This window comes from Hippocampus guttulatus, chromosome 8 (assembly GCF_054856545.1).
Source record: "Hippocampus guttulatus isolate MCC_2025c chromosome 8, RoL_Hgut_1.0, whole genome shotgun sequence".
Lineage (NCBI taxonomy): Eukaryota > Metazoa > Chordata > Actinopteri > Syngnathiformes > Syngnathidae > Hippocampus > Hippocampus guttulatus.
The window spans coordinates 7,440,734-7,459,767 of record NC_141268.1 but is presented as its reverse complement, the minus strand read 5'-3'; the positions used below and the strand labels follow the sequence as shown (position 1 = coordinate 7,459,767).

At 44.4% G+C, this 19,034-nt stretch overlaps 1 protein-coding gene across 2 annotated transcripts in view; it reads right to left on the bottom strand.

Annotated features, from left to right (window-relative positions):
• Positions 1–19,034, bottom strand: part of magi3b (membrane associated guanylate kinase, WW and PDZ domain containing 3b) — a 156,300-nt gene that overhangs the window by 62,841 nt on the left and 74,425 nt on the right. For both annotated transcript variants that reach the window (XM_086117255.1, XM_086117256.1), the window contains exon 2: positions 713–829. In XM_086117255.1, coding sequence (XP_085973381.1) covers positions 713–829 — 117 coding nt within the window. The remainder of the gene's footprint in view (positions 1–712; positions 830–19,034) is intronic.

The following is a 19,034-nucleotide window of genomic DNA, read 5'->3' as shown; positions in this document are numbered from 1 at the left end:
GAGGGGGTCCGGTTTGGTGGCGTCAGTATTGCATCTCTGCTTTTTGCAAATGATGTGGTACTGTTGACCTCTTCGCAGTGGAGTGTGAAGCAGTTGGGATGAAAATCAGCAATTCCAAATCTGAGACCATGGTCCTCAGTCAGAAATGGGTGAAGTGCCCTTTCCGGGTCAGGGATGAGATCTTGCCCCAAATGGAGGAGATTAAGTAATGTGGGATCCCCCAGGAAGAGCTGTAAGAAATGGCTAGAGAGAGGGAAGTCTGGGCTTCCCTGCAAAAGCTGCTTTCCCTGCGACGCGACCCTGGATAAGCAGTAGAGAACGGATGGATGGATGGATAAGATTATCCATCTATCCATTTTCAACACCGTAGGGTTGTAGGGGGCTGCTGGAGCCTATTCCATCTGACCTCTGGCAGAAGGCAGACTCCATCCTGAATAGTCAGTCGCAGGGCACTGGATTTCTAAAGTAACACTCCCAACACTGTTAAAACCCCATCACCCTCCTATTTATTATGAGCCCCCCCACCCCCAAATTCTTTTTTGTGTATTTTGTAACGAAACAAAAACTGCAATATAATATATATAGTTGCTACCTTGTCAATCGGTTGCGATTCTGCAGCAGCTCTGAGAGGAACGAGATAGAGTATGAAGTGGCTTGTGGCCCAAAATTGGATTGCTGATAAGGTGATTTGTGATGCATAGATCATTCTTACATGGGATGGTGCGCAGGTAGAGGTTGTCCCGTATGATTTGCTGGAGCTTGTGATCCACTGAGCCCTTCTGAAACTGCAGACTGAGGTAGTGACGTAAGTCCGTGTTCAATACTTTGCCTGCAAAGAAGAGAGACGGACACATGACGGGTCAATAAAACACGACAGCACTCCCTTGAAAAAGAGTTCACGGCCAAAAGAGAAATCAATCCAATCCTTGTCATCCCATCAAAGCATCAATGGCGTTAAAGATCACACTATTGACTTGCTGATATCATATCAATGGCTTCCTTTCCGCATGGCTTCTCCTAATTGAAAATTCAATGCAGGCCTTTTAAAATGATGTATGATGTATCTAACAGAAAAAACGATTCAAGAGAACCTGGATACAACCAAAATATATGTAGGTCATGTGAAATTGTCTGTTTTAGTCATCAAATGGACAGTAATCTCATTTTAAAAAATGTTCCTTTGTTTATCATGATCCTGTTTCTGATTGGACAAGTCAAAAGGATGACATGACGTTTTTACTCGTGGCCACCTGTTCTTTCCCCCTCATCATTCTACTTTCTCATTTGCTTCCTGAGAGGAATTGGAGCAGTGGCTCTTAACCTTGTTAGAGGTACTGAACCCAACCAGTTCATATGCACATTCATCGAACCCTGCATTAGTGAAAAATAAAAATATCATTTTTTTTATTAATTCAAAAAAACACATTAAAAACTAGAAAAAAGTAAATAACATTTCTAGACATAAATGTAAGTTGTTTTTAATTGTGCACAAAATGAACCGTGCATGACGTACTATCACGACAGTCACACGTTGACGACTGAGCGAACTAAATTTCCCACGGCACTAATTGGACAAGCAATGTAATGTGATCATCTTCAGCCAGTGATGGCCAAGCGGACGTGTCATAACTAATTGACATGTTGAGTCGGGCGTGTCTTAACCTCCACGGCAGAGGTTCCATCGAACCCCTGAGACTGATTCACCGAACCCCCAGGGTTCGATCGAACCCTGGTTAAGAACCACTGAATTGGAGAGTAAGGGCAAAATGTCACAGGCAATAGTTACAGCGCACCATGTTGATTTGAAAGTCACACTTTGGAATACATACAAAACATGATAATAATGTCATTTAAGGAACAATCCTATTGCATCCTCATCCTATGAGTGGGGGTACTGTGCAAAGTGGTTGCTGATAAATACCACAAATTTAGTTTGCATACGTGTCAGAAACATTAATTTCAAGAAAGTTATTTTCTTTCACCATGGTACAACCCACTGTCATTTGCTCCCCCCCACCCCCAAATACAGCATGTATAAAAGATTTACCTTTGCAGGAATACTGTTGGACTGCAATCTGGGTAACGTGAAAAAAAAGCAATCGTTTGGGTGGTACACTTTGGGGTGCTAACCCTAAACCACAAATCAGAACCATCACCCCAATCTCTAGCCCCTCAATTTAATCCTATAATCTTGTTTCCAAACCCCTAACTATCATCCTTACCTCCGAACACAACCACAAATCCTTACCCCGAAACTCAATCCTAACCCCTATTGCCCCAACTCCTAATGCAAAGCCCCTAAACCTACCCTCAATCCTAATACCTAACACTTAATCCTACTGTAACACAAACCCCAAACTGTACCCTAAATCTAAAAAGGGTTACCACACCTAACCATGGTATAATACTGATCGCGATGCACTCAATTTGTGGTTTTAACAACTTCATGATCAATAAGACGAACAGTGTGAAGCCAAGTACATGAGGCTCCCTTCTATGTATGCCAAAGCAAAGCAAGTTATAGCAAAGAAAGGCGGCAGCAAGCAGAGGCTTCTGACTCGTCTTGAAGAAAGTGAATCTTTCTCTGAAATATCGTCCAAAGGAGTTTGCAACACAGGAGGAGATCTGTGGTTGTCTGCTTGGCCTGTTTCGGCGTCACTTGACAGGCGGGAGACAGTCGCCTTTGAAGTGCTGCGCTTTATAGGAATGTCTCACCCCCATTCTTTTGCTCTCCCTCTTTCAGGCCATAACGTAGCTCAGCAGGATTGCTCTGCGATGATGTGAATGCATCTCAGCAGTACTTAAGATGAGATCTTTCTACTGTAGTTGTAGTGTACGTGCTGATAAAAAAGCAGCTATGGAAGGCAGATGGAATAATGATGAGCTCCGGGAATAGTTCTGTGAGCTTTCTCAGCCCTCAAATCCTCTTTCCTGCTCATTATCTTTCAAGAGACATCCCAAAACAGGCCATTGTTTTGCACTCGAAAGAAGCTCCGGATGCGAATTTCGGACGTCGTTGAAATAGCCCTCGTGTCCACGGGCTTTAGAAGTTGCCGCCCTCCCATAAGGTACAAGAGCGCATTGCCCGGCTCCCCGCGGAGGGCCATCATCACAGCTGGTCGAGCCGACAAAGTGGGGGAAAAAAAAAAAAAAAAAAAAAAAAAGAACTGAGCAACTAATCTGGCAACTCCATCATAAAACTGGCCCAGAAACGTTCCTCTTTGTTCCGATTCAGCTCACACATGTGGGAGTTGATGAGGGAAACTAAGCTATTTGAACTCAGCGCTTTCTTTCGAGGGACTTCAACAAAGTCCGCTTCAAATTGGTCGAGTTTCCTCATCTGAGAGTGCCATTTCAGGACGTAGTCTGACAAGGGGGAAAAAAGCCCTTTGACTTAATATGAAGCTTAGTACTTGGATCTTTTTCAGAATGTTTGGAGGCATGAGCTACTGTCCCGTGAGTGGCGAGGTTAAACGCGAGTCAGGAAAACCACCTCAGTCTTGACATCCTCACTGGATACATCAGAGAAGTCAGTACAAGGCAGTTCTGTCGACAGTCTCGATTGCAACTCTGGGTATTTTTTTACACACACACGCACACACACACACACACACACACACACACACACACACACACACACACACACACACACTCGCACACAGCCACTCATAAATATTGCCGTAGATGAGGTTTGAATTTGATCTGAGCATGATGAAATATGAACTGCCAAGAAAAGTCATGAGGGGAAGAAGTTAAAAACAAGTGTTGCAAAACTTATTAACTGTTTGTACGACAGTAAACATGGGTCACTGATTCTCCTGCACTCCAAATGGTGTGTCTTACATTTGGATGTTATGGTGGTTGTTTGCTCGATCAAAGTTTCTTTTTGAGGACAACGTGTAATCCTCAAAGCTGTTCAAATCAGAGTGATATGGCTGAATACGACCAAATGGACAATCATGAGAAAATCACACCAGTTGCCCAGGCGATTCACCCTTGCGCACATCCCATCTTGCTGTAATGGAAAACTTTGACCCTTTAGTATTTGTATCATTGTGGAAAAACATATATCAATGTCTACTGTATATATGTACAGTATGTCTGTGACGCTGCAATCCCACTCATTTTCAATTCAAAATTTAAATCACAGCCAAACTAGTAAAGACCACTGGCTATTCATAAAAATGAGTTGAACATATGCATCCATCTTCAATTGCCATTTTTCCATTTTTAGGGACAACAGCCAATCACAGGGTACGTGCAACATGCATTCACACTCACATTCACACCTATGGAAAATGTAGTCTTCAATGAACCGAACATGCATGGAGTTGGAATGCAGGTGGAACCTGGAGACGAGATTCAAATCCCCTTCTTTATAACTGTGATACAGACCTGCTAAAAATAGTTTGCAGTTTTGGCACTGAATTTATGTCGAGAAGAGACAAAAGATTCACAAAATCGCACATAAAAGACAGGATACCCAAACACTTTCGTTTAACGTAAACAATAGTCAACATCAATGGCAAAACCAGAGGTGGGCAGATCAGGGCGACGGCTCCATCCTTCAATCAATATTTTAGGGTGTCCTAGTCTGTCCATCGTTGTTGCCGATTGTCACACACAGGCAGAGCATAAGCAAGCACACATGAGTTTAAATAAACACAATCTAAATAAAAAGAGTTGTATACCATTCGGTTCCACAGACCGCAATGATACTGTCCCATATTGTTTTTATTTCACCAATCACTACAATGCCGTGTGTGTGTGTGTGTTGTTTTGGTTTTTTTTTTGTAAGGTGTGACATCATAAATAATGTAAATAAAGTCATTCATGTTGCCAACAACATGAATGACATTGACTGATGGACTGACGTGCCCACATCTGGACGAGCCTTTGAATAGTGAAGCAGCATATTTGTAAAATTTTGCTCCACGCTTTGTATGGGAAAACATAGCCCCCTTTTAGAGACAAATATTGAAATGTAAAGCCTCTAGTTCATTTTCAGATTGCATTAGTGTGTAAATGTGGGATCAAAAATGTGTTTTTCAGTGCTTTTCATTGGGAAATCCCGGGAGTGGGGGGGATTATTTTTTGCCTTTTAAGGCTGGTTTAAAGGGACGTAGCTGTTAAAATAATCAATGAGCATCTATCCAAAGACGGAGTATCAGTTTCAGTAGTCGGCACATGGTCGTGCAACATGACACGCACAAAAACAGCACTGCAGCTGCAACGCTGTGTTGAATGTGTTGCTGCAGTGCAAGCATGGTGTGTTTCTGTTGTTGTGTTCGCAGTGCCCTGTCAGGGACCGTTAGTGAGGCTGTCACATTACACAAGTGGACTCGCTCGTCTCCCCCCCCCCCCCCCCCCCCCCGCAGATAACAACGCTATTGTACCAGGCCTCATTTTTCCAGTGACAGTGTTTCAATGGATTGTGTTCTGGCCATCTGAAGCTGAAGCCATTTGTAGACAGTGTCTCGGAGTCCCAGGCTGGAATCCAACACACACATTTTAACCAAGAGGGAACATTACATAAGAAGGATTGGGTCTACATACTGTATATCCGACGGGGAAAAAAACAAAAACAAAAACATTGTCTGTTCCGTCCTTATTACTGAGCCAGATGTTTTTAATTATGGATGTATGAGTCCACAAATGGCATCAAAATAAATGTGCATATGAGCAGTGGAACATTTGATCTTGGACTGAGTAGCAACCACATTTTCTTGCCGTTTCTACTGTTGACCCTGTGATACCCAGAGTTATGTGTGATTTAAAAATATTGATATTTTTACTCTGAATGTCATGTGGAAAGTGAGCATGGCATCCGTTACGTCACAAATCTGAGGAATCCTCCCCCTGCAGCATGCGCGACGTCCACCGGGTGCTCATTATGCGAGTCTGTCAATTAAGCATCTGTGGCATCGGGTCCTACAGCAGCTTGCTGCACACTGGCTCATTGGGAAAGAGGCACACCGTGAGAGGGGATCCTGCCCAATTTGCATGAGCACACCAAGAAAAGAAGCCTCAATGCACACTGAGGCTGTGCATGTTTCTTTTGTGGCACAAAGAAATACAAAAAAACAAAAACAAAACAAATATAATACATAAATGTTTTTTTCAAAAATATATTCTTCTGTGACCTTTTGTAAAACACAAAGTGCATGTAAGTCACTGAATATTGACTTTTTGGAACCTTTCAACGAACCAACACTCAGTTCACAAAGTTTTTGTGTCAGCAGTTCAAATCATGAACTGCCTTTTTTTAATGCATACCAATGTTGATGTATTTAATGGTTGTTGTTGTATAAACTTTATACTCCAAGAGTGATATTAAGCCCACAAATCAGTCCACTGTTGTTTGGTATTGTACCTTTTCCAATGTTACTTCTTCACCCTACTGAGTGGCGTGAATTACCTTCTGACTTCAGGTCTGTAAAGTACTAGTCATGGGGTTTCATTCAAGGTAATATTACAAGAAAAAAGGTGATTTCCCCTAAACAGTAAGCAAAGCAAAAGAAAAAAAATCTGAGTCTGTGAGAGCATGTTGGGAATTTCCCCATCTATATTTGGAGTCGGGCGGCCCGCTAGTCCAGTGGTTAGCACGTCGACTTCACAGTGCAGAGGTACCGGGTTCAATTCCAGCTCCGGCCTTCCTGTGTGGGTTTTCTCCGGGTACTCCGGTTTCCTCCCACATTCCAAAAACATGCATGGCAGGCTGATTGAACGCGCTAAAATTGTCCCTAGGTGTGAAAGTGAGCGTGGATGGTTGTTTGTCTCTGTGTGCCCTGCGATTGGCTGGCAACCGATTCAGGGTGTCCCCCACCTACTGCCCGAAGACAGCTGGGATAGGCTCCAGCACCCCCCGCGACCCTAGTGAGGATCAAGCGGTTCGGAATATGGATGGATGGATGGATGGATATTTGGAGTCAAAAACACAACACAAACTGAGCCCAACATCAACATCGCATGCATCTCAAGCTTCCAATCAAACTCTTACACAGTTGGCTTCTAAGTCCTTCCCCCTAATGCTCTATTTTGCCCTGAATATCAAGCAGGTAGACGCTTGGCCAACAACCAACCACCGCTGGCGAGATGACTCAGTAACATCCTGCTCACCGGGCTCTCCTCTCAGCCCCTGGCATCCCGCTCTCATGGCCCACGCCTCCTCCATTGCCGCCTTAACCCCGCGGCCGACCGTGGCCATCTTTGGGGACAAAAACTGCCCCGGGCGGCTTTTGAGTGACAAGCGCATGGCACTGAGCCTCAGCTCAGGCTGGGGTGGTGGGTTGGGGGAGTTGAGTGGGGCATTTGGTTGAACCGTCATGAGCCTCGTTTATAATCTCACACCTCACGTAGCACCGTCAGATGGATTCTCTTCACGTCTGTAAGCGGCACGCGATGGAGGACGGCGCATCCGACGAGAAAAGCAGCTCGCCTGATGCCTGCGCTCGACTGCCCAATAAAAGCAAACTGGCAGTCATCTCGCACGCTCCAAAGCTCCCCCTACACTTAATTTTACCTTGTTTACTTTTTTTTTTTAAAACGTCTGACAAATAAGCAGCTTAACCCTCATTTTCTGTTCATGTCAAATTTGACCTGTTTTTACATTGAAAAGCAATAACAACAATAAAACAAGAGAGCTGACGTGCAAGTCGGGGACAAGCAACCGACCCCCTTGGTTGATGAATTCGGCACATTTTCCTTTTCGTAAAAGCGTAGTGTGGCACATTTCCAGTCGCTTGATTTTACAAGTAGACGTAGTGAGACATCTGCTTACACAGTAAATGTAACTAACCAAACCATATATTACCCCCACCACCACCCCATCTATCCATCTGCGCTAAGACGATAGTTGGGACCCTGGTGTGCCGGTGAGTGAGACGTTCTCCACAGTTTACATAGAAATCACCCCCCCCCCCCACCCCCATCGAGTATATATACCTCATTACATGATCGGCAAGGCTGACTCCCCATCGGTGTGACCACCCTGTTATCATGTCAAGGCCAAAACGGAAGGAAGAGCTGCATTTAGTTTTGTTGATGCCAAGGTTGCATTAGCTATCAGCGTTAGCTTCTGATGATCTTCACAGAGTTGATTGCTCGGTTGAGTTCTCAACGTGGTCTCCTTGGGGTTGTATTGGAGTTTGGTGATGTGTCCATGTGCCACATACACACACTGTTGTCGCATATTAAGTGCTGAGTGCAGTGTCAAACAAGACTTCAGGGGTCCTGCATTGAAGGACTTCTGCTCAAACCACCTACCATGATTTAAATTGGCAATTATGTTTTAGGCTTTTAATTTGGCACCAGTGTGAAGAGAATAGGGCTGAAACCAGTAATCGAATTATCCGATGACAAATCAAGTCAACAATCTCTTTTTCAGTATGTATGTCTATTGATGCTATGTGTGATGGGAAAAAAAATGTGTACAATATGAAGGCCATGTGAAGCATACGTTTGTGTGAATCAAAACAAAACTTCACACCACACTTTCCCTGTTCGACATGAACAACTACACAAATACAATGTCGGAAACACATAAAGAAGAACAACTAAAGTAAGATGTGTTGTTTGCGGCCGGTGCATCCTGATCCCGAACTTGTCGCCGCATTGTGCCTGTATAAAAGTGAAGTTGTGTTTTTTTTCTCCCCCCCGTCCCCCGAACCCTTCTCCTTTTATTGCCGAGTACAAGCACGGTTTAATTATTGAACGTGTGAGTCAGAGACAAGAACTGCATTCGACGCCGAAATGAGGTGGAAGCTGAGCAAGGTGATGACAAAAAAGCTCCCAGTTCCTGTGATGTACGTACACTATCGGCTTACACTTAGTGTGAAAAGCGTCCTTAAATAGAAAATCACCCAATCACTGCACTACAAAGTTCATTAATTACCTACCTGCATATTAAAGCCGTGCCATTTGTGATGTATAATTATAATTATATTGATAATTATATGTTATTTTGTGAATGATATATATATATATATACATTTATATATATATATAAATGAACCAGCTGCTGAGGGATGGGACTCACCCAGGATGGCTAACCAAAGGGCGAACGATCCTGATCATGAAGGATCCCTCAAAGGGTGCAGTCCCATCCAACTATCGGCCAATAACCTGTCTCTCCACAACATGGAAGCTCATGTCAGGCATCATTGCGGCTAAGATAAGTGGACACATGGATCAATACATGAGCGAAGCACAGAAGGTCATTGGTAGAGATACCAGAGGAGCCAAACAACAGCTCCTGGTTGACAGAACAGTCGCACAAGACTGCAGGTCCCGACGTACCAACCTGTGCACAGCCTGGATTGATTACAAGAAAGCCTATGACTCGATGCCACATACATGGATCACTGAATGCTTGGAGTTGTATAAGGTGAACAGGACCCTAAGAGCCTTCGTTGCGAACTCGATGAGGATGTGGAAAACCACACTGGAAGCCAATGGCAAGCCACTTACCCAAGTGTCCATCAAATGTGGCATATACCAAGGTGATGCACTCTCCCCACTGCTGTTCTACATAGGACTGAACCCCCTAAGCCAAGTAATCACCAAGACAGGCTATGGATACCGCCTCAGAAATGGAGCTACAATCAGTCACCTCCTCTACATGGATGACATAAAGCTGTATGCTAAGAGCGAAAGGGACATAGACTCCCTGATCCACACAACCAGGATCTACAGCAGCGACATCGGGATGTCATTCGGGCTTGAGAAATGTAGTCGGATGGTGACTAAGAGAGGAAAGGTAGTCCGCACTGAAGGGGTCTCACTCCCTGAAGGAACAATAGCAGACATTGAGGACAGCTACAAGTACCTCAGTATACCACAAGCCAATGGCAACCTCGAACTGGCAACAAGGAAAGCGGCTACGGCCAAATACCTCCAGCGAGTGAGGCAAGTCCTAAGAAGCCAGCTCAATGGCAAGAATAAGACCCGGGCAATAAACAGCTATGCCCTGCCAGTGATCAGATACCCTGCAGGAATAATAAGGTGGCCAAAGGAAGAGATTCAGACCACGGACGTTAAGACCCGAAAGCTCCTAACCATGCACGGAGGGTTCCATCCCAAATCCAGCACCCTGAGACTGTACACAAGCCGAAAGGAAGGAGGCCGGGGACTAGTGAGTGTGAGAGCCACTGTCCAGGATGAAACATCCAAGCTCCATGAATACACCAAGGAGAAGGCTCCAACGGATGACGTACTCAGAGAATGCCTCAGACAATGGGGAACAGAAGATGAGGCGCTGGAAGAGGGACCATCATGGGAGGACAAGCCCCTACACGGGATGTACCACCGGACCATAACTGAAGTGGCCGATCTCAAGAAGTCCTATCAGTGGCTAGAGAGGGCTGGCCTGAAGGAAAGCACAGAGGCACTCATCCTGGCTGCTCAAGAGCAGGCCCTAAGCACCAGAGCCATTGAGGCCCAGATATACCACACCAGACAAGACCCAAGGTGTAAGTTGTGCAAAGAGGCACCTGAGACGATCCAACACATAACTGCAGGGTGTAAGATGCTGGCAGGGAAAGCCTACATGGAACGCCATAACCAGGTGGCTGGCATAGTCTACCGAAACATCTGTGCGGAGTATGGACTGGAAACCCCAAGGTCAAAATGGGAAACACCTCCGAAGGTGGTGGAGAATGACAGAGCGAAGATCCTGTGGGACTTCCAGATCCAGACTGACAAGATGGTAATGGCGAACCAACCAGATATCGTGATCATAGATAAAGGGCAGAGGAAAGCCGTTGTAGTGGATGTAGCAGTCCCATGTGATGGAAACATCAGAAAGAAGGAACACGAGAAATTCGAGAAATACCAAGGGCTCAGAGAGGAGCTGGAGAGAGCCTGGAAGGTAAAGGTGACAGTCGTGCCTGTGGTGGTCGGAGCACTTGGGGCAGTGACCCCCAAACTAGATGAGTGGTTGCAACAGATCCCGGGAACAACATCGGACATCTCAGTCCAGAAATGTGCAGTGCTGGGAACAGCAAGGATACTGCGCAGAACCCTCAAGCTTCCTGGCCTCTGGTAGAGGACCCGAGCTGAATGAGGGACGGACACCACCCGAGGGGGGGTGAGACGAGGAATTTTTATATATATATATATGTATATATTTATACACACACAGGGGCGGCCTGGTAGTCCAGTGGTTAGCATGTTGACTTCACAGTGCAGAGGTACTGGGTTCAATTCCGGCTCCGGCCTCCCTGTGTGGAGTTTGCATGTTCTCCCCGGGCCTGCGTGGGTTTTCTCCGGGTAGTCCGGTTTCCTCCCACATTCCAAAAACATGCATGGCAGGCTGATTGATCACTCTAAATTGTCCCTAGGTGTGAGTGAGGGCGTGCATGGTTGTTCGTCTCTGTGTGCCCTGCGATTGGCTGGCTACCAAGTCGGGGTGTCCCCCGCCTACTGCCCGAAGACAGCTGGGATAGGCTCTAGCACCCCCGCGACCCTAGTGAGGATGAAGCGGTTCGGAAGATGAATGAATGAATGAATATATACACACAGTACTTTTTTGTTTTTTAACTTGATTTCTTACTATTCTTTTTTTCCATTATATAACGCAACCACTGGCTTCATTGGGCATTCTGTTTGATGGTTGATGAGTCTGCAAAAAAAAAAGAAAATAAAAAAAGAAGGCCGAGTCATTGCAAACCTAAGATAGCTGTCGCAAGGCGCTTCACCAATAATCCGGCCAGCCGCGAGGGAATGATAAAGCGAATATATCAGATTTTATCTTGGGATCAAACTACAAAGGGCTGTCTGCAGCGGCTATCGTGCAGGAAGCGGGGAAATCTCTCCGCTTCCTTTTTGGCTTCAGGTGAGGTGTTTTTGAAAGCCTCATGGCGACGGCGACATGCTTATTCCTGTCGTTTGGAAGACAGCAGACGTTTCACTTGGCAAATTATTAAAAAGAAGAAGAGGGAAGAGCAAAGAGAGTGCACGTGACACTCCTTTCTTTGGCATTTGCTCTGTTTGCTTGAGCCTACCCAAACTGGCGATGGGTGAAAGGTAAGGTACACCCTGGACTGGTCGCCATCCAAACTGCATGGCACATAAAGAAAAATAACCATTCACTCTATTGGACAATGAAGAGTCTTCAATTAAGCTAATTTGAATGTTTTTGGGCCGAGAAAGGGAACCTGAGTACACACGGAGAGAATGAAAACAGACACAGCAATGTTCCAACAGAGGTTCAAACAAATGGGCAGACATGCTTAGCACAATTTCAATGTGCTGCCTAATCTATTTCAACTTGTTTGTACTTGGTGACAGCAAATGTTGAGACTTCTCTAATCTATAGATAGGATGGGGAGTGGCAGCACAGTGCTTTAGTGGGAAGTAAATCTGCCTCAAAGTCAGGAGATCTCGGTTCGAATTGCATATGATCATCGCTGTGTGCCGCTTGCATGTTCCAACCTCATTTGCGTGGGTTTTCGCAAGGTACACTAGTATCCTTCCATATTCCCAAAACGGGTTCACTGAGGACTCAAAATTGTGCTTATGAGTATGAATGGTTGTTTGTCTTCAAGGGGCTGGAACATATTCATTATGATAAATGGGGGGTTCACTGTATGGTATTATTATTATTATTACAAGCCTAATCCCGCATAGAATGCTCTTGTTTACTCTATGCCGTCACTTCAAGTAAGGGGCGGCCTGGACTAAATGACAAGTGAAGCTGCATTTGTTTGCCAACACAAAAAACTCAGCGGGGAACAAAAGGTGCAAGCTCACTGCTTAATCCTCCTCCCGGGGCGACGAGCTCCCTTTCACGGGCTATTTTTATTTATTTATCTTTTTTTTCTTTTCTTTTTTTTTTTTTTTTTTTTTACAAAGGCTACTCCTCATCGGAAGGTCATCATTTCCGTGCTATGTGAAATGCCGAAACCATGCGCACGCTTTATTCTTGAGTGAGCAAAGAGCATTGTGGGGGCATCTTGGGAAAGTGCATCGCGCACTGAGTGAGAACGAGAGCGCAGAGCACAGATGTTTACCACACAGACATTATGAATGCAGGACTATGACAAATAAATGAGCGCTCGCACCAAATAAGTTGGTAGTTGTGCATCAGAGAAGAAGAGAGAGCATGTCCTGCTTTGCCAGGACCCACATAAGGTCAAGAAAATGGTGTCTTGCGGATAAAATAGGAAGTAGATTATCTGTTCACAAAAAACAAACCTATTTGCCTCGTGTGGTTACAGACGCAATCAGCCATGAAAGATTTAACCTGAGTCAAAACTACAACACGTGTGTCAAAATTATACAAAAACCCCCCAAAACAAACAAAAACAAAAAATCCCGTCAAGAACTGTTGACAGTTCGTTTGAAGTGTATGAGGAGTTACTCCATTTGTGTCATCCAAAAACAGAAATACTAAAAAATATGACCTTTTTCTTTTCTACATGATGCATTTTTTGACTAGTGCAATTTTAGTCTGAAAAAGACTAAGGAGCCCCTAAGGGGACATGGAAGGAAAAAAAAAACTTTGCGAGACCTCGCAAATTTATTTTTATTTTTTCCTTCCATGTCCCCTTAGGGGCTCTGTAAAAGACCGTATGTATGCATGTGAACGTTTATTTTCATCCATCCATCCATCCATTTTCCGAACCGCTTGATCCTCACCAGGGTCGCGGGGGGTGCTGGAGCCTATCCCAGCCATCTTCGGGCAGTAGGCGGGGGACACCCTGAATCAGTTGCCAGCCAATCGCAGGGCACACAGAGACGAACAACCATCCACGCCCACACTCACACCTAGGGACAATTTAGAGCGTCCAATCAGCCTGCCATGCATGTTTTTTGGAATGTGGGAGGAAACCGGAGTACCCGGAGAAAACCCACGCAGGCCCGGGAGAACATGCAAACTCCACACAGGGAGGCCGGAGCTGGAATCGAACCCGGTACCTCTGCACTGTGAAGCCGACGTGCTAACCACAGGTCTACCGGGCCGCCTCGTTTATTTTCAAGAATATTTAAAGACATTGTTCTGTCTGCTGGAGCAATTTAAAAAAACGGACATATGCGGATATTTTTTTCCTAGCGCAGATGAAAAATATTGGCCCCCTCCATTGTTTGTTGGCCATCCCTGACCAAGATCTTTGTGTTGCAATCATGAAGTAGCTCATCAAAGAGCGCCACAGGGATTGAAGGACATTCCAGTTCCTCACAGTGCACAATCTTAATCCCTTTCTTATAAATCCGCTGCCTGAGAGAAACCGCCGATCAATTTGTAACAATGAACCCGCAGAAGAGAACGGCTCCATTCTCACACGATTCTCATAAGACATCCAGTTGCTGTGGCATTTGTGTATCTTTACTGGGGGATAAAGTGCTCAAGTCCATCACGAGGCCTGATTGACTCTTAAATGCTTCTTCCAGTTGAGGAGTCTGCTGGGAAAAAGATGGAAACACACCCTGACACACTCCTAATAGGCGAAAAGGCCATGGGAGATTGGAGGAGAGATCGTCCAAGCAGCCGAGTGGTTATCAACTCCGCTGATTCCTCCTCGCACGGACACCATGCCATAAACACAGCAAATTAAATTCCATTCCATTTTTTCTGGGTTTTCACGGAGAGCGGTCACGGCTGCACAAGCTTTCCGGTTTTGGTAAAGCCTGAAACCAGAGGACCGCAAGGCAAACTCTGCGACCTTCTACTACCGCGGTGGAATAAAAGCACATTATTCATCATGAAGGAGAGTCGCCCAAACAGTAATTGAACTTGAAAGTCCAGATGATGTAATCCATCTTTTTACCCCAATTGTACTTTCAGTCACTTTATGCTCATGAAGCCATTATGTCCTAAAAAAAAAGGATATTACCTCAACAAAGATTGAAAGAACAAAGGTGAGAGTTTTGATCAATGATTTGCTGGTTTGTTTTGTTGCTACTCATCAGGATTAACTAAAACTGCACAGCAGATTTGATTACACAGTTAGGCCAGGTACACACATGACGATTTTTTAAATCAAGGTCCTCCTTCAAAAGAAACTTAAAATAAAGTTTGTAAAATTGAAAATAGTCATGGAAATAACCTGACGCAGTCTTTATCTTTCAGACATGTCAGCCATCAGCGGGGTTATAAATTTGGTGTGACCAACCATCGACAATTGGCATTTGCCATAGCATCTCCAGATTTTGGAAGAAGACAATTTTGGACACATACGGCCATTATCGATGTGCACCAGTCCAGTGATGTAGCTGGATCGCGGATCAGACACTTCGCAACATCGATTAAATAGCTGTATTGTTACACCCCTAGCTGACAACATACAATAATGAGATTGATATTCTTTTTTTTTATCAAGTCAGACTGTAACAGTGTTGTGTCCGAGGACCGGCACCCTGAGGCCAAGGCCAGGCCAAGGACTTGGAAAATGTTCCGAGGCAAGGCCAAGGCCAAGGACTGATTTTGAAGCCGAGGACATGTATAAAACAATGCTATCATACCACTTGGCAGGTCTTCATGATTTGCAACACCCCTCCACCATAAGCTCTAGCACCCCTCCATCATAACCCCTAGCACACGTCACTTCCTAACGCTTGAATGAAGTGTTTTTATTCAAAGAGTAGAACAGTCAGGGTACGTATTATTTATACTGAGGAAAAAAAAAAGCATGTGTTAGGCCGGATCCGCCACTCATGCACGCTCGTGGGAAAAAAACATACTTAAAAAAAATTGCTGGTGTATTAGATTGAACGAAAGCGTAATACTAAGAGGAGTCAAGAGTCAAAAGTCTGCTTTAAAAAAATAGGCAGATAAGCATGTTATACACGGCGATCGAACAAATCTATTTTCATAATGATCACGTAAGTAAAGCAACAGCTGCGATAAAAGTAATATATTGGAGCGAAATAGCCGTATTGATATACACGTTGATCGAAGAAATTATATTTTCGTTCAGTAAAGCAAGAGTTGCGATAAAAGTAATTTCTTGGGCGATAAAATAGCCAAACATGATGTATCACTTGTAGGCGAAAAAAATGTGTAATTTTAAATGTGTTCAGTTATTTCCGTTTTCACGGCCCTCTGAATAGGGTTTGTTAGTCGGCATGGAAGGATTACTCGCTCTGTCCGTTTTTGATCATTTATTGAAGCAGATGGTAGTTGCAGAAACAGTACAATGATATCAGAAGCAATAGCAGATAGAAAAAGCAGATGCAGTAGCAGATGCAGGACAAGTAGCAGATTCAGGATAAGGAGCAGTAGCAAGTAATAACCCAAAATAAACGAATGCAATTTAATGAATATATCTACCTTAGGCATCACAATGTAAATGTGTATAGTTGACATTAACTAATTTAATACCTTCAACTTCACAATAATAATAAATAATTCAATCAACCATGATTTTAAACTATGTATTATCAATATTCATTATTCTAAACATGAGAAAGCATTCAGCAAACATAACTGGAATCGAGCAAAAGGACTCCAAATCCCAACGGCCAAACCCGGAAGTGAAGTGCCGGCATTATTGACTCCAGCTGTAATGCAAATTACTTGGTTCAAACAAACATTCTAGTGCCACCGCACAAACGTGACAACTGTGCAAAAATAACTAAATAAAAGACACCACTGTTACAGAAAGACTTTACACGCTATTTAAACTGCCGATCGCGAACGGGAACTGACCATGATTGAAACTAACTGTGATGCCTCTCTTTATACGTTGCGCTAAATGTCACCTGTCAGTGGCAGCCCCGCCCCTCTTAAAGCGCCAGATAAATCCAACAATATGGGTTTCCCTAGATGGAGTTTGTTTGATTTCTTCATGATTTTTGCGGTCCAAGGACCCGAGGACTTGACTCCGAGGCCGAGGCCAAGGCCAAGGACTTGACTCCGAGGCCAAGGCCAAGGACCAAGGACCGACTTTCGGTCCTCGAGCCGGTCCTCGAGGCCAAGGACTGGCTCGAGGACCACAGCACTGGAATTTAGGGTGGAGAATGCTGGACACAAATAAATTACCAGCCGGCCAATAAACAAACACCACACAAGATTTGTAAATAGATAGCAATGAATAAATATAGAACAGCAAAGAGACATCTGTAGTCAACAGAATTAATGAAATTCGTGTTGGAACAAGTGACAAAAAATATCGATGCCGAAGATGTTACTTCACAAGCAAGCCTCTGTGCAAATGTGTGCCTTTGATTTCTTTTATGGTCAAATGTCAGAAAAGTTGTTTTATGGCGTATATATGGACAAAACCTTTTAGACTTGGATTCACTGGAAAATGCGAGCAGTTCAATGGCTTTTCCAGGTCCACGATCAGTGTACTCGAGCACTCTGCTCAATGAATGAAAACTGCGGACGTGCAACACAGTGGCGGGTTCACTCATACAGAGCATAAGCACATACATGCATTGAACAGCAAGAGTGTGACAGTGATGGCAAGTGTCCTTCACAGTTCTTTAGCACATTAGTCAACTTATGAGCAAATTATATCATTACGAATTACATGAAATGATCATCGTTAAAATTATTTTTACTGGTGGAATGAACGACTACAGTTTCAATACGTTGCACGTCGGTTAAAAGATGTGTTTGACGTTTTTTTTTTTCTTCAAAGACCGATCCATCATTACTTGTGCGTAAGCCTACCGGTAGTTTGTAGATCCCAGCGGGTGCGTGTCATCAATTTTGACATCAATTTGAAGTTGAAGATTAGATTTTGACGTCACATTGATGTGGATTTGACATTAGATGCCCACTGGGATGTTCAAAATGTGTTTGCATCATTTGCACATATTCAACTATGAAAGTATTGATGTTTCAGTCATTTTTGTGCGTCAAGTGTGCATTCGCAGGTTTGGCACATGAATTTGTCAGTATGTACAGTAAGTAATGAGGTCCTTTGAGAGGAGTTAGTTTTCCTCGCCGTGGCTATCATATCCATCCATTCATCCATTTTCGAATCCGCTTGTCCACATGAGGGTCGCAGGCGTGCTGGAGCTGATCCCAGCTGTCATCGGGCAGTAGGCTGGGGACACCCTGAACTGGTTGCCAGCCAATCGCGGATGGCTTTAATAGTTTAGGATTTTTCAAAGTAAGTTCTTATTTCAATTTGACTTTTTCAATCATAGTATTAATTCGTTCTTAGAGCAAGTTTGATAGTTTTTCTTTTTAAATGACTAGTTTTAGTTAAGGTTTTATGAATTTTAGTGTTTGTTTGACCTGTCTCGCATGTAATAAGTGCAAGGTAAAACAAAAAGGTCGCTAATTATTGTGTAATGGGCGGCCCGGTCGTCTGGTGGTTAGCGCATCGACCTCACAATGCAAAGGTACCAGGTCCGATCCCAGCTCCGGCCTTCCTGTGTAGGGTTTGTATGTTCTCCCCGTGCCTGCGTGGGTTTTCTCCGGGTACTCCAGTTTCCTCCCACATTCCAAAAACATCTATGTCCCTTGGTATGCACCCCCCGCGACCCTTGTGAGGATAAAGCGGATCGGAAAATGGATCGATGGATGGGCCTGAACCGTTTTGTTCCCTATTATAGGGGAAAAATCCACATTGAACACACTTTAAAGCCAAGGATCTCTCATAAGATAGTCAGCCGTTTGATGTCGTCAGTCGGAAAGGGGTAAAAATTGGCCAGATCGTCTTTGTTAATTTTCGTTTGCCTTTCTCATTTTCTTGCGATTTGCAGCAGAGCTCAGTCCCTCTAACTGCATACATTTTCTTGTCATACCTAGATGGTTCAATGTGACAATTGTGTGAGGTTTGTGCATCAGTGGGAGGGTTATGGTCAACAGGAGCAGCATTTTCACAGTTGCAGCTAACCAGTGGCGTTGCACATCACTTTTTCCAAGTAGGTCTTGCACTGACAGCCTGGCTCAGGCATGTTTCTGCAATGGGTGGGGGGGGGGGGGGGCACAGGTGACGGGATGACATGAGGCCACCAAGGGCAGCATCTACAAACTCGCCAGAGATGGAAAGACTCGTCTGGATCCGTGTAGATGCGTACTGGCTGGGGAGAAGTCAATTTTGACACCTCTGCGGCTTCGGGGAGCGTTAGCGCCA